Source organism: Amblyomma americanum, chromosome 4, assembly GCF_052857255.1.
Source record: "Amblyomma americanum isolate KBUSLIRL-KWMA chromosome 4, ASM5285725v1, whole genome shotgun sequence".
Taxonomy (NCBI): domain Eukaryota; kingdom Metazoa; phylum Arthropoda; class Arachnida; order Ixodida; family Ixodidae; genus Amblyomma; species Amblyomma americanum.
The window spans coordinates 174,142,529-174,157,201 of NC_135500.1; the positions used below are offsets into that span (position 1 = coordinate 174,142,529).

The 14,673-nt window shown below is 46.7% G+C and overlaps 2 protein-coding genes across 3 annotated transcripts in view; both read right to left on the reverse strand.

Moving 5' to 3' along the window:
• Nucleotides 1-1,664, reverse strand: part of Pgm2a (phosphoglucomutase 2) — a 29,379-nt gene extending 27,715 nt beyond the window's left edge. Inside the window, exon 1 of the mRNA XM_077662265.1 lies at nt 1,431-1,664. Within this exon, the coding sequence (XP_077518391.1) occupies nt 1,431-1,490 (60 nt within the window). The 5' untranslated portion in view covers nt 1,491-1,664. The remainder of the gene's footprint in view (nt 1-1,430) is intronic.
• A 4,776-nt stretch (nt 1,665-6,440) lies between these two features.
• ds (dachsous cadherin-related 1) overlaps nt 6,441-14,673 on the reverse strand; it is an 82,831-nt gene continuing 74,598 nt past the window's right edge. Inside the window, exons 24-26 of one of the 2 annotated variants that reach the window (XM_077662267.1) lie at nt 13,442-13,613; nt 7,714-9,704; nt 6,774-6,905 (exon numbers count right to left, since the gene is read on the reverse strand). In XM_077662267.1, the coding sequence (XP_077518393.1) occupies nt 7,751-9,704; nt 13,442-13,613 (2,126 nt within the window). In that variant the 3' untranslated portion in view covers nt 6,774-6,905; nt 7,714-7,750. Of the gene's footprint in view, nt 9,705-13,441; nt 13,614-14,673 lie in introns of both variants that reach the window. The other variant, XM_077662266.1, reaches the window with a different exon arrangement.

The window sequence follows — 14,673 nt, forward strand, 5'->3', positions numbered from 1 at the left end:
TATGTCACACTCCATCATGTTAGTGAGTATGTACAGTACTCACGGATTGAAATAGGACATTCGGAGCGCTAACCTTGCAGTGCCACGCGGCATGTGGTAAACCACAGGCCGGCTCATTGGCTACTGGAAGGAACAATTCTGCTTTGTAGATGTTCTCCCTCTCGCGCCATACCACAATGCACCACCTTGGTTTCATGAGCGTCTACGGGCGGCACTCCATGAAGCGACGGCCACGCGCTCCGAATGTCCTATTTCAATCCGTGAGTACTGTACATAGAGTACTGTACATAGTCAACATGTGTGCCGTCATGCTGTCATTCTTTCTGCCGTTCCTGCTCGCTGCACTGCTTTGCCTCTTCTTAATGAACCAACTAGCCCAAACTGCCACCCTACACAGATTTCCTTCCTGTGCGCACACAGCTCAGTTGAGCCGCGCAGAGCAAATGAAGACTGCATTACAAAGAAATATTATGCTATGTGTAGGAAAAATGAAAGGAAAGCCTCTGCAGTTGTGTTTATTGAAGAGTGTGCGATATATATGTACCCAGCAATGTGACGTGATAAATAAGTAGGACGGTTTTGCGCTAGATGCAGTGACCAACTGGGCATGCATTTTTTTTTTGTAAACTAATCGTTTGTGCCCATGTTGTCCTGTCTTCTAAAAATTATCAAAGCAATCCTTTTAAGCAATTGGGCTGCTTTGCACAAGCACTAAGTTCAAGCGCAAATTATTTTAATTATGTTTTTATTAGTAATTATGTCGAACATTTCCTATGTTCACATTTAGGGAGCAGGTCTTCTCTAACTCTATATTCAGCTAACACACATAATATAATTCAACGGCAGTACTTTAATTTCCGGAGCAAACAGTAGTCACGAGACCCAGAAGAGAATCGAAGGTGCAAGATTTACCTGAAATGTTCGCCAGCAATGCCAAAATATTCTGGTTGAATGGAGCTGAATACGATTATGTTTGAAGCTCGCCGCACACAAATTAGGCATCTCAATACTACTACTAAACTACTTATATAAAGGTACTACCTAACGCGAGTTTGATAATCACATAAGTACATACCTACACTGACGCGAACCTTAGCGTCAGCGCTTGTCACAAGACAAGGTTCTGTATATCTCGACGATACGTTCTAATGATGCAAGAAAAGAATCCACGGTCAACGCAGAATAATAGTTCATTCAGCAAATGGGAAGCAAAGCCATATGTGGCCAGTAGTACGTGAGGCACCAGATCAGAATTCTAAAAAATTCCAAGCCTGACAACTTCAGGCCTTTTGAAGAAACCGGCACTGCGGTAATCGTTTAGAACTAATTTGCAAATACGCCAGCGCTTGGTATGCACCGCTGATTCACTTTCAAGGACGCACATTAAATAGCGTAGTAGGATGGGAGCAGTAGAAAGGTAGGATGCTTACCTTGTCCCACTTCAGCCACTCGCTTACTTTAAGGGAGACAGTCTCATTTGAACCACTCATGACTGCTAATGATTAATCAGTTCACTGACGCTGTACTATTGGTGAGAAGGTTTCAGTCCCAGCAGAAGCGCCAGCGTTAAGAGGCTGGCTTACGTAAGTCAGGTTATACGTCGAGGAAAGCGGCATCGGATACCGCAGATAATCGCCGGCATGATCGCGCGTCAAATTGCGCCTGGAACAGCAGCGCCATCTCTCCGCTTAAGACACGACTACACTGAAAAGCTCGACGATTTAAAAGAGGTGACGCTCCTGCAGACCTGCAAAGAAAATAGAAAAGGCTGAATTGGTTTTCGGTAGCATAAATTGATAATATTTAATTAATTTGCGTGAGTCAGTAAAAGACTAAAAATTCACCTCGTAGTTACAGCAATGTAGCGCGAAATTCAACGACAGTGGTCATGTTCGTGCTGTAATAGAGGTCTGTTATCGTCGGCTTTTTCATCGCATACGAGAGAAGTTGAATGAGAGGGGAAACGTTACGCAGCCGGTTAATTCTGGATCACTGGCGGCACCTTTTCGGCTTCGTACAATCCGGGAACAGACTCCAACCGCATGGTTTAGGTTTAGGGAGGTTTAACGTCCCAAAGCAGCGACTCGGGCCATTAGCGACGCCGTAGTGGTGGGTTCTGGAAATTAGGACCACGTGGGGTTCTTTAACGCGCGCTGACATCATACAGTACACGGGCCTCTAGCATTTCGCCTCCATCGAAATGCGACCGCCGCGGTCGAGATCGAACCAGCGTCTTTCGGGTCAGCAGCTGGGCACCATAACCAGAGCCACCACGGCGACTCCCAACCGCATGGTTTCCCCTTTTGTCACCTTTCTCTCCGCACACCGATCCTGTTGCGGCACGAGTGTAGAGTGGTTAGAGCGCTCGGCTATTCAGCCCAGGGGTTTCCCCAGGAACTGAAATTAGGAGGGGTGTATAAATCTTTAAGGGGGAAAGGGTACGGGAGGAGCTGTTGCGGTTAGAGAAGTGGTGGACATTTTTTCTTTATGTGTGTTGTTTATGTGCCGCGCAGGGCAACAGAACCTGCGACAAATGTGAAATTAATGCTATCGCATTTCACACTTCAGGTGACTTAAGTTTTTTAAACGCCCTCTAGTTTTTAATCGCCATCCAAAGTTTTTTTCACTGTTGTGTTACGTGTAATATAGCTGTGGGCACAGTGTATTTCTTTTCTTGCTGGAAGGGTGCTCAAAGTTGGCAAAAAACTTCGCGCACCAGGTTTGACAAATTTTAAGTAAAGAATAAACTCTAGAAATTAGCAAGGAAAACAGGGTTCATGCTACGAAATTTAAAATTTCTCCAAATGTTTTGAGGCACCTTCTCAAAATATATTGAAACTTATTGACAAACCAGAGCTGGCAAAAACAGCAGTGCACAGAGCCGTTAAGTCAGCCTCTTCGCGACCATAAATTTCTTGCAGTACGAGAGGAATTGGGCCAGTTGGTGATGACACAAAGTACCTGTATTTTTAAGTGCAACAACAGCAAAAGAAGATGACAATACGAGTGCTAAGCATTTTATTGCTTGTACAGCCATCTTCCACTGTCCTTGGCATTGTGGCACTTCAAAATCCAAGTGCATGCCATCTGCATGTAACGGTTGCAGATACATTAAGTGGCAGCCACTCACCTTGTAGATGCCGTTAGAACTCTTGATGTCCAGTAAATAGTGTGTGATACACCAAATCATTACGCCCCTGCAACCTAGTGTGATAAGGCACTCAGTGGCAACTGATGCCACTTATGTGCCCAGCTGTAGCACTGTTCAGTTTTCACCAATGTTGCTGACAAAACATCAAATGGAGACCAAAATAATTTCTATGCTTGGAATTGCAACTTTAATATACCGCAGTTGCCTATCAACAGCGGCTTCAAAGTGCTGCTTGTAATGCTGAAGAAATGCCCCTGAATAAAAAGAAATTTTAGTTCATAACCTGCATTTTTCACATGGCTACTTTGTGCATGCATGCCTCTCCTACTCTGCCCTATACCATGCTGCACCGGTTGAAACAAACAACCAGCTGGTACAGTGCACGCACACATATGCCACTTCACAAACATAGTTGGCACCTTGTGGAAGCGGATCACACCTGCAGGCATTCATGTGCATGTTTTAAACCAGTCTTTTGTGCAGCAGATGAACTTTCATGCACTCTCCAGAGGGTGTCACATCTCGTGAAAAAGGTTGACACTGTTGTCACAACATTTGCAAACATTGCCAAACACTGCTCAACATGGTACAAAACCCAGAACCCCATTTCAATGCGTAAGCAGCAGCTTGTGGTACTATGGCAGCCCGATACTTTTCATAACCCAGCTCTTGAGTAGAGTGTGGGATAAAGAGGAAGCTCCTGGTCCTTTCAAAGAACTGCCTTTTGCATTTGCTCATTATGCCTCTCCTTGTTGATGGGTTAATGTTTATCAAATAGTGCACTTTGATCAAAAACAACTTTTCCCGGCCTACACCATCACCCCACATCTGACCTTTCAACTAGACATTTGGCAGTTGAATGCAGGAGGTGCCACAGAGAGAGAAAAGTGGCGGAAGGGTTGGAAGGGTTCCTTGCAACACATGAGGAGACAAAAATGTGCATATTTGCCTACTTGCATACCAGGCCGTGACCAGAAACATCACACTATTTCCAAACAGAAAGATATTTATTACTGTGGGCTATTTTTATTGTCATGCCCACTTGAGTATCGTTAAAAGAAAGGACCATGCAAACTTCACATTGTTGATCCTGGAGTTGGTGAGCGGATGCGTTACAACCGCAGCAAGGAAAACCTTGGCAGAGAGTCTTGGCATTACTGATCGCATCAGTTTCTTTCTCCCTCCTTTCACCTCGCCCTCACATGGCTCAGGTGCCCACCATAAGCGAGACAGAGTGCCTCTTCCTTCTTTCATAATTGGGGCTGGACTTTTCGGTTTTTATTTAAAAAATTTTGGGGGACCTTTTCCAGAATTTATTTCAAAATGACAACTTTGAGTTTTTTTTTTCAGCAAAGATTTATTTCTATATGTGAATTTTCATTTTTTTCTGTCAAATATATGATGCCCCTATGCGGTAAAGAGTGACCTAAGTTTAACCTGGCCATTTCTTAAAAAAAGAGTAGTTCATGTAGCAGTGATTAACACACAAATGGTCTAATTAATAATGCTTCTCACAAAAGGAAGTCGCACAGTCGTAACAAAAAAGTAAAAATGTTGAAGTTAAATAACCTGGCCTTGAGAAAACACATGCTAAAAGTTTACTTTTAAAAGCTTGATTATCACATTCTGGTTGAACTCTACTGAACAAGAGGACTGCACATCATTTGGTCCCCTAAGGAACTGCAACTTAACCCATTCGCTCTCGTGGTCCGTCCACGAGGGCGCAGCAAGAGAAAATTTGCAATAACTCGCGCTGAAAAGGCTGCATGTGAGGAATTTTCATTTTATTCGGCTGTCAAGAGAATCGAAAATCTAGAGCAAGTAAAATTTCTCTTTTCTGTGAAAAATCTCGAAGCAGTCCGGTGTGTGAAGTTCGAAGTGGAATTTGTCGTACTCCTGACAGCTGTCATGCTCTTACCTCGGTTTTGTATACTAAACATTTGCATAACACTCTTTGCTATGCTGTGGTTTGAAGGCAATTGACAACCAAAATGGTTCCATTGACAAGCATCTAGACGCATTTAGGTGGAACTACGGCTGGTCTCAGTGGTCTTGTAACAGGGCAACACAGCCACATAAATTATCTTTTTGATCAGATAAACTTTCCTCTTGGTGTAACGCAATCTTTATCAGTCTATCAGTCGCTTCTTGGTAGAATATACAGCTGCTGTAACAATGAAATGCATCGCACTGATAAATATTTCCCTGCAAGCTTTTTTTTGAAGTGCCAGGCTCAAAATCAGAGCCCTAATTTTCACCTTGAGGATAAAGTCACGCTCACTGGTTTCGGTATCACCTAAAAGATTAGCTATTTGCAGACTGCATACCACTCCCCTGCAACTTCATTCTTCCTGCGACATCATGGTTGTATTCCAAAGAAACGGTAAGAAAATTTTTTTTCCTACAATATACTTTCGCAACTAGTGAGTAAATAGTGTCATGTGGCGAGAAGACCACTATAAAAAAATTATCAGCCAAGAATGTGGCATGCTCTCTTGATGCGCATTTAGGGCGAGTAAATTTAAAGTGAGGACAGTGAATCGCTGTTTTTGGAAGCGGATGGGTTAACAGTGCGGGAGCCAAAATATGACATATTCTGTGCTGCTTATTCATGGTTTCGCTTTGACGGTTGCCAGTTACGGTTCCCGAAGTTATAAGTGTCCTTATGTGGAGTGGAAAAATCTACTTAACCAAGTGACAGCCCTAAGCCGGGGTTAAGACTGAGCAGATGGTGCTCTGCGCTAGCCGACAGCGCTTATATAGGAGGGGCACCTCTGATCTGCTATGGCATATTGGAGTTCACAGATTAATGTCTCAAAGCTCACAACCACGGCACTAAATACGGGGGCCAAGGGCATCTCAAGCTAAGTTTGGCTGGCTTTTCCTTTTTTTCTTTCTCACTGTATAATCAATTAATTAATAAATATACTGTTCTCTCACTGCATTCCTGGTTCCAGCACTTTCTTCATTCTCCCCTGTGACCAAGTGTAACTGGCATTGAATAGTCAGCTAGTTGTGACATCCATGCCAGAAATACTGACCCTTTTCGGTTAAAACTGAATTTCAAAAAATGAATTCAGTGTACTTTTATCGGTGTTTTTGGCATAAACTTATCATTATCATTATCATCACCATCATCGCACACATATACACCGATGAAGCAAGGACAAGGAACAAGAGAAGAACAACACAGACAGCGTGCTGCGGGATTCTGTACTCCTAGCACCTCTGCTCTTTCCCCATCAAGTCAACTTGTCCAAGCGTCTGCTATAGATGCATACAGAGACATGCCAAAGGAAACTAGCCAACTTTATTTTCTTACTGCACCACAAAGGGTACTGGTGTGCTCGGGGCACACAAGCCGCACTTATGAGGTAGTTCCAAGCGGCCTCTGGGGCAACATAACAAGCACATATTTACAAAGTAGTGTCCAGCCAAAAGTTTGTACAGAAGAAAAAATTGCACTCTTCTTAATATAAGTCTAGGAGGATGAAGGCACAAAACGTTGAGTGATGCCAAGGCACTGTAAAAATGGCCCTGCCAAAATCCCATCTGCATCACAGCTCTCATATGGCAGTTGGCACTAAAATACCGCAATGACAATGATCACAATAGGAATCTGCAAAAGTTTCTGGCTTGTTACTTGCAGCTATTGGCAGCGGCACTGCCACTACACAGGTCTAAACAATGTAAATTAGTAACACCGTTTGAAAGAGAATGAGTAAGCTGTAGTCTATTCCTTTCTGATTGTATGCTGAAATGAAACAAATAAAGGCATAAATTATATGCTGTCATCAGTGCACGAAATGAAATGCTTGCAGGTGATGACTAATGACAATGCGACCTGAATGTGCTGTAGCTTTAGAATCACACAGCGGCTTTATTAGATCCGTAGCTGTGTTGTGACTACTGTAATGAACAGCAAAGAAGTTTCCAGCACTTCTCGTTTAGGCTCAACATGCTAGAGAGCAATCTGCACTTAAATTACAATTTTCGAGAAGGCCTCATAGGTTAGCCTTACCTACGCAAATGGCAGACTCCGAATCTGTTGTTGTACTAGTACGATTTCAACAGGTTCTAATGGAAACTAAATCTGTTATGACCCCTATGACGTCATGATAGCTACCAACATTGCAAGCTTAATGGAAATGAAATTCATGTACGGGGTGTAGTTTCTAAGAAACAAGCCATGAACACACCTTGCAAGAGGATAAAATAACGGCAGTGGCAAATGGTGACCTGCGCTCGCTGTTAGCTCACACGGGTAATGAGCTTGTATTAGCACCTCACATAAATTAAGTGTAAACTTCTGTGCACATCTTGTAGCACACAGAAAAAAAAAAACATGAAATGCATGTACACAAAAAGATGTTCTCACAAACTGGACACGCACAAACACGCATCAACACTTTCACATGGTTGTGGCAACAGTAAAAGTGCACATAACTTTACACAATGAATTCAGTCTTTCTTGCTGCTACATGTTTCCCATGCAAGAAGTCCAGTGTGCATCCAGAAAAATATGGCTCAAAATGAAAGGTCAAATTTTTACAAAAACATACCTCACTAGGGGAAACACCATCGATGGCACATGGAAGTTTATGAGTCTGGTGGTGTACGACGTAAACAGGGCAATGGTGAAGGTGACCTTGAGGCAAGGGGCAACAGTGCAGGTGAGAAGGACGGTGACAAGGCAGCTGCATAGCTGTCATCGACTGCACCCCCAACAGGAGAACGTGGTGGGGCACCTCCAGCACGCACATCATCTTTCAGCCTTGCAATTTCAGCAAAAACATGTGCCAATGGCTGGTACTGGGGACCCCAATCAAGTAGGTAGTCCCAGTTGTACGAGCCAGCCAATTCCTCCTCACTGTGCACAATAGAGCTTAGAGAGCCGGTCATAGATGGTTCGCCTAGGCTCTCAGCTGGTTCATCCAGCTTGGCATACAGCAGGCTGGACAGGTCTTCATCGTCTGCTGGTGCACTGGGTGCCTTGGCCCACGAGTCAATGGGAGCCGCAGGGTCGATGCCTAGCCTGGCTAAGTACTCATGAGTGTTCCGCACGGACAAGTCGGAGCCGCTGTCACCCTGAGGTCGCAAGCCTTCGTTGATCATGCGAATCTCTTCATCCTCATCCTCAGCCGAGCCACGGCCACTGGACTGCTCGGAAACTTCGGAGGTGTGCATAGCACCCGCCGCATCATCGGGCCGCTCGTAGAAGGCTGGAAACGGGTCTCGTCTTAAGTCAACCGTGTCAAATGATGTGTCCAAACTGGGCTCAGCAGGTCGCTTTGATTGCAGTCGCCCACGAAGCAGTGCCACCGCTGCAGCCAGTACAGCCACTGCTGCCAGAGCCAGCAACAGCAGCGCCAGAGCCCAGGCAGGAAGACCACGAGATGCCGATGCAGCAGCAGGTGTTGCTGGTGCTTCCTCCAGACTGACTCCAGCAGTGGCCAGCAGGGAGCCACGGCGCCCTGAGCTTGCTACCAGCTCTAGGCGGTTGCCACTTCCCCCGGGCCACGGGGTACGCACGGATAATGTGCCAGAAGATGCATTGACACGGAAATGGGCACTTCCACCACGGATCTGATAAAGAACTCTGCCATCAGGGCCACGGTCCCGGTCGTGTGCGTGCACGCGTCCCACTAAATGTCCCACTGGGGCACCCAGAGGCACAGCAAACCGATACTCTTCCTGCTCGAATACTGGTGCAAACTCGTCACGGCTGAGCACGTGCACGTGCACACGGGCTGTGGCCCAACGGCCACCAGCATCAGTGGCACGGATAGTGAGCTGGAAGTGAGGTTGTGCCTCGTAGTCAAACACAGTGGCTGATGTGAGGCCACCTGTGGCAGTGTCCACAACAGCCAACTGTGTGCCTTCAACGAGTGTGTAGTTAAGCCGGCCAAATGGTCCCCGGTCAGCATCCACAGCTCGTGCCACAAGAAGTGCACTGCCCACGGGCGCACCTTCCTCTACTGAAGCCACATACTCAGGCAATGGGAACCGTGGTGCATTGTCGTTCTCATCTTGCAGACGCACAAGTACACTGGCTAGTGCTGCCCGGCGACTGTCTGTAGCACGCACCACGAGACGCATCTCCGGAACAGCATCATAATCCAGTGCTGAGGCCACAACCAAGTCACCAGCAACGTCAAGCCGGAAGCAGCCAAGCCGGTTTCCCGAGCTGATGGTGTAGCGAAGACCCGGAGATGAAGGTCCGAGGCGGAGCAGTGTGTGGCCCAGTGGCGCTGCCTCTGAGACGACTGCCTCATAGTGGCGCTGTGTAAATGTTGGTGGCCCACGGCCTTCAACGTTGACAAGCAGCTGTGCTGTAGCGTTGCGTGGTGGGCGGCCCCGATCCGTGGCCACAACACGAAGTGCATATCGAGCTCGTGGCTCTAATGGTCGTGCCAGCACCAAGGAACCACGACTAAGTGCGAACCGCCCACCACCTGTGTCCAGAAGTCGGTATTCAACACGGCCGTCCAGGTCACTAGCTGACACCCGCAGAAGTGTTGAGCCTGGAAGTGTGTCCTCTGGTACACTGGCTCTGTAAAATGTACAAAAAGTTACATTTGTGATTCAAGGTTAAAGCTTGCTTGAAGGTGTAACACATTTCTGTGAAACACTAAAGTTGCAATTATTATTTATATAACCATAACCCAGACGACGACACCTTTTACCATGGTCCACTGAACAGTCTTTTGTAGACAAGGCTTCACAGCAAAAATCCAAGTACGCCACCAAGTCTTACAGCGACAGCTGTTAAGCACCCGTTCCTGGGTTTTGCGTCATGTAACAAAGTATTCCAGTTTTCATAACTGTGCGTCCATGGAACACCATGTATTTTTAGCTTCACTATAACCAAGTAGATTTTGCCGTACTTTCAATGTCACTTAATTTCATTGCTAGCTGGAAAAAAACCCAAAGAAAAATTGTATTGTGGGCGTGAGCGCGCCAAAGTAGGCATCGGAGCGAGTATGTAATAAGGGCGCCGCCTGGCTTTCATATACAGAGCACGTAGGAAGACACGAGTATGACGACTATCACAGTGACGAGTGCACCACAGGCTGCGCCAACTGGGGTAGTACAGGCGAAGTTGGCACGAGCATCTCCGCAGCCTTGGCTATCTTGCCAGGCCGCGGGTCTCACTATCTTGTCCAAAATCGAGGCCGAATGCGACACGCCGCCTGTGCTCAAAGGCAGCGCGCCATGTTTATCGCGTTTACAGATGCCCAAAGTGACAGATAGGGTCAGTGTCATGGGCACACCCGTCAGCAGTGAAGGTGTGAAGTCGCATGTTTCACACTTGACAATCTCACTTCTCACTGAGAGGCACGTATGTGCAAAATGACACGTGCGCTTACGGCGGAAAACACGAGGAGCGAGGTAGGCCTGATTTCATTTCACTGGTTGGTGACTAGAGGATACTTCTCGCTCTCACCAGCATAAAGAAAGAATGGAGTGCAAGGGGAAGGGGAGGGCAGGCACGGCAAGACCTGCCGCAAGGCCGCCGGCGGCGGCCACGAGGTTGCAGTGGTAGCAGCAGCGGAATGCGTCGTCGTGTCGGCGGTGTGCTCGGGGAACTTATAAGAGGACGATGATAGCAAAACAAAAATACGGAGGGCACATAAGACTGCTTGTGTGCTGTGAAGGTGAAAGCATGAATCTCTCATCGTGAGCTTATATGTCATAGCTTGAAATCCCTGTCGCGAGCTAGCCTCCAACTTGACTATGGCAGCCGTATGCTATGTGCAATGAAAAATCATATGACACCCCCCAGAACGCTGTACCACAAACAATTGCATCACAATTTTGATACAAATGTGGAACAGGCATACAATTGAAGGTATGGACTATATCGTGCTCATGAGCTACATTGCACGAGCCCCCGGGCAGGCACTAGCGCAGTGTAGCTGATACTGAGCGCGACAGTACATACGCATTTGCACGATTGTAAGTTGACCCCCCCCCCCCCCACATTACATTTCAGGAAAACAAAAAACAAGAAAACTGGAGGTCGTTTAGGCTTGGCCTTTAATAAAAGAGCACGATAGCACTATCCTGCAGCCTTCGCTTATTGCCAGCCGCTATCGGCTGCCGCGCGCGGGCGTGCCCGCGGGCACATTCCAAAACAAAAATGTATTAGTCACTAGATTATTCGTACACACTTGCACCATCGTCCTCACTAGTGCTGCTGTTGTGATCGCTGCTGCGGTCCCACACCTCGTCATTCTAGCATCGTCATGAAGCGAAATCCCGCACTTCGCAAACAGCCACATTACGACGTCGCATGGAACAGCTGAAAATTTTGCCTCGCTGAAGCTGCCACACCTGTATCACCTGTTGCGAACGTCAAACTTTCGGCCCGGCATGCAGTTGTTTGTTTCTTCGGCGTAAAGAACCGGCAGTAGCCAAATGTATCAGAGTCAAAGAGAAACTACGCGTGAGCGGCGTCGGCTCTTCCGTCGACTGCCGACACTCCCCGGTGCTGGCACAGCCGTGACTGGAAAAGCGGCCCTTCGATCAACTATCGACGCTCCCTTGAGTGCTGAGTGCGCGGTTGAAAGTAAACAAAAAAAAACTTGGACGACGCTTATTAGGAGTAGAACGAGAATGCGTTATCGGCCGCCGCCACTTATCAGCAACAGCAATCTACGGCCACATGTGGGGAGTGGGCTGCCGCCGGTTTGCTGCTTATCAACAGCCACCATCGACCGCCACGTGCAGGGCAGGGATGCTGGCTCTGCGCGTTGATATAGCAGCTGCTCAAGGCCAGCACCAAGAGCGATGCGACGGAGCCGTGCAGCAAAAATGCAACCACACTGTAGCATGCCTGATATCTCATTTGTCTCGCCTTTATTTATGGTGTGATGCTATAGTTTCAATTTTAAGTCGACCCCACCACTTCGGATTTTCAAATTTTGAAAAATAGGCCGACTTACAATCGTGTAAATATGTACATCGTCAGTTTTGATGTAGTCGGTTGGAATCCCTGTCGCAAGCTAGCTTCAAGCTTTACTAGCAGATGTATATATGCTCTGTGCAACGAGAAATCATAAGACATCACCCGGAACACTGTATGACAACCGGTTGTGTCGTGATAAATTTGATACGAAAGTCAGAAAACTGCCACCACATGGAAGTCTGCCAGTTATGCAGAACGAGCAAATGGCGTGTCGGAAGCGATTGGGGGGAGGGGGGTGAGATGGCTCCTCTTGGTATCTGTTGTGCATGCCGTCGTCGCACTCGCCGCTTCGGTGGCTAGACGACAACTGTTGCGACGCACTCTTTTTGGGGCCATCTCTCGGCCTCAACAAGAATGACGGTTGCTGACAGAATTTGCTGGTAAGGATTTCGCCTTAAAAGTTAAAACTGAAGATGGGTATGTTGCCAAGATGGGTATGTCGTCCTCGTCACCCTCGAAATGGTTGGAGCGACAGACGTGCTGAGGCAGCTCATGAGCTCGCAACATAAGCAAGATGCACCTAACGCCTAATGCATGCAATAAAGCATTGATGGGAATGTGGAAACTGGTCACTATCGCGCCGTTTTTATCTTAAAAGCAGGCGTCCATTTTCCAGTCTTCCACCAAATAAATTTATGGTGATGCAAGCGGCTCGTGTTAGTTTTGCCAAGGTGATTCAATAATTTGAACTTTCTCCCTGCCTTTCTATCCTTCAGTTTCTTTTTTCTTTCTCTCTCTCTCGGATAATTCGAACAGTCTTTTTTTGTCCCTAGAAGTTTGCATTAACAAGCTTTTACTCTATTATCGCTTGCAAGTGGAATTCGGGTAGCGGTGAAGTTCGTGATCCTTAAAGCCGGTTTTTTGCAGAAAAATGATTTTTGTGAAGTTTACGAATTTTTCGGAATGTTTGATTATTCGGACCACTTTCCAAGTTCCTTTACGTCTGAAAAATCGGTCGGCGACTGTATTACGTTTTTAGTCTTATCTAGCTTATAAAAGCTCCATTTTCTATGAGAGTGGTCTCTTGATGATTAAAACTTGGCACCCTATCGATACAGGCCAGCTTGTCACTTTAATTGAGTTACCAAATTTAATTTATTGAGAACTGTACAATGTTGCTCGCACAACCGAGGAAGCAAAGTTTTTAAAATAAAGAAAACATAGCTCCCACAAGCTGTTACCATTTATCTTTGTGCATTTTACTAACTGCAGAGCAAGAGTGGCTTTGTTATTGTTTAGCGTTAATGAGGCAAGCATCTTTGGCATCGCAGTCTCCTCCCCAAAATAAGCATGCTGGTTATGAAAAAACAAGGATTTACCTGTAGACTGTCTCCAGAAACTTGGGCGCACTTTGGTTGATATCAGCCAGGTGGATGCGGAGTGGAATGACACTTGACTTTGCTGGGTGACCACTGTCCGTGGCCCGCACGAGCAGCTGCACTACAGACTGTGTTGGGTCCCACTCGAGGCTTCGGTTGGTGTACACCGTGCCTGCATCAGTAATGTACCCCAAATTCGGCTTCTGTAAACTAGTAGAAACTAAGCTTTGACCCGCATCACAGCTGAAGTTGCACGACCACCTCTCTTTGCAATCTGCGGCCACTAGCTAGCCGCTATAGCGCTCGGCCAAAGGCTATCAGTTAGGGGTGTGCGAATATTCGAAATTTCGAATACGAATCGAATATGTTTGTTATTCGATCTGTATTCGTATTCTAAAATTGATATTCGTGAATTTCCGAATATTCGAAAATTCCCGAATACTCGCCAGCGATCATATACTACGCATACTTTCATAAATTCGACCGTGGCAAAACCACAGTATCTGGTCAAATTAGCCAATAATCAAGTTGAAAATTCCAGGAAAACAATAGAGGTCCTATCCGCTTCAATCTCCGCCGTTTATCACGCGGATCGACTGCATCCCGACGTCGCAAGGCTTCACCTCGTCAGAATTTCCCCAAGTGGGCTTTCCCACATAACACCTGTGCTGCGAACAAGATGGCCGACAGCACGCTTCGAGTAATCGCAACGCGAAATCGCTCTTTTTTTTTAATCCTTCAGTAATACGTTACATATCTAATGCCCACATCTGAAGAATGCGTCCTGCCGCCTTCATAACTCTCTGAGCGTGACTTCCGCCATCCCGTTTTGTAAACTAGCTATGCGGGAAAGCCTACTTGCGGAATGCCGCGAGAGCCTCCTGAAGGGGCGCGTCGAGTAGTCACAATAGGGCAAGCGATCCTGTTAAAATCTCGCCTACTGCATGGTGCATTGTAACTTGCACACCTATTTAGCGGGCGTAACGGCAGGCGTGGCAACAATAGGAAGGCCTCTGTCGCTAGGGCAAAAAAATAGCCTGGCTGCGTAGTTTCGGTTTCTGAGCTTCACCACTGCCCCGCGGCAACTTCAAATGTCGGCCCGCGCATTCGCCGATAGTCCAATCCCAGCTCCGCGCGGGTTATTTCTTTTTCTTTTTTAGAAACCGCCTCGCCGCTCCGACGTCAGTGTGTGTTCCCCGGCCCCTTGCTTGCATTTGTGTTCTTCCAGCACT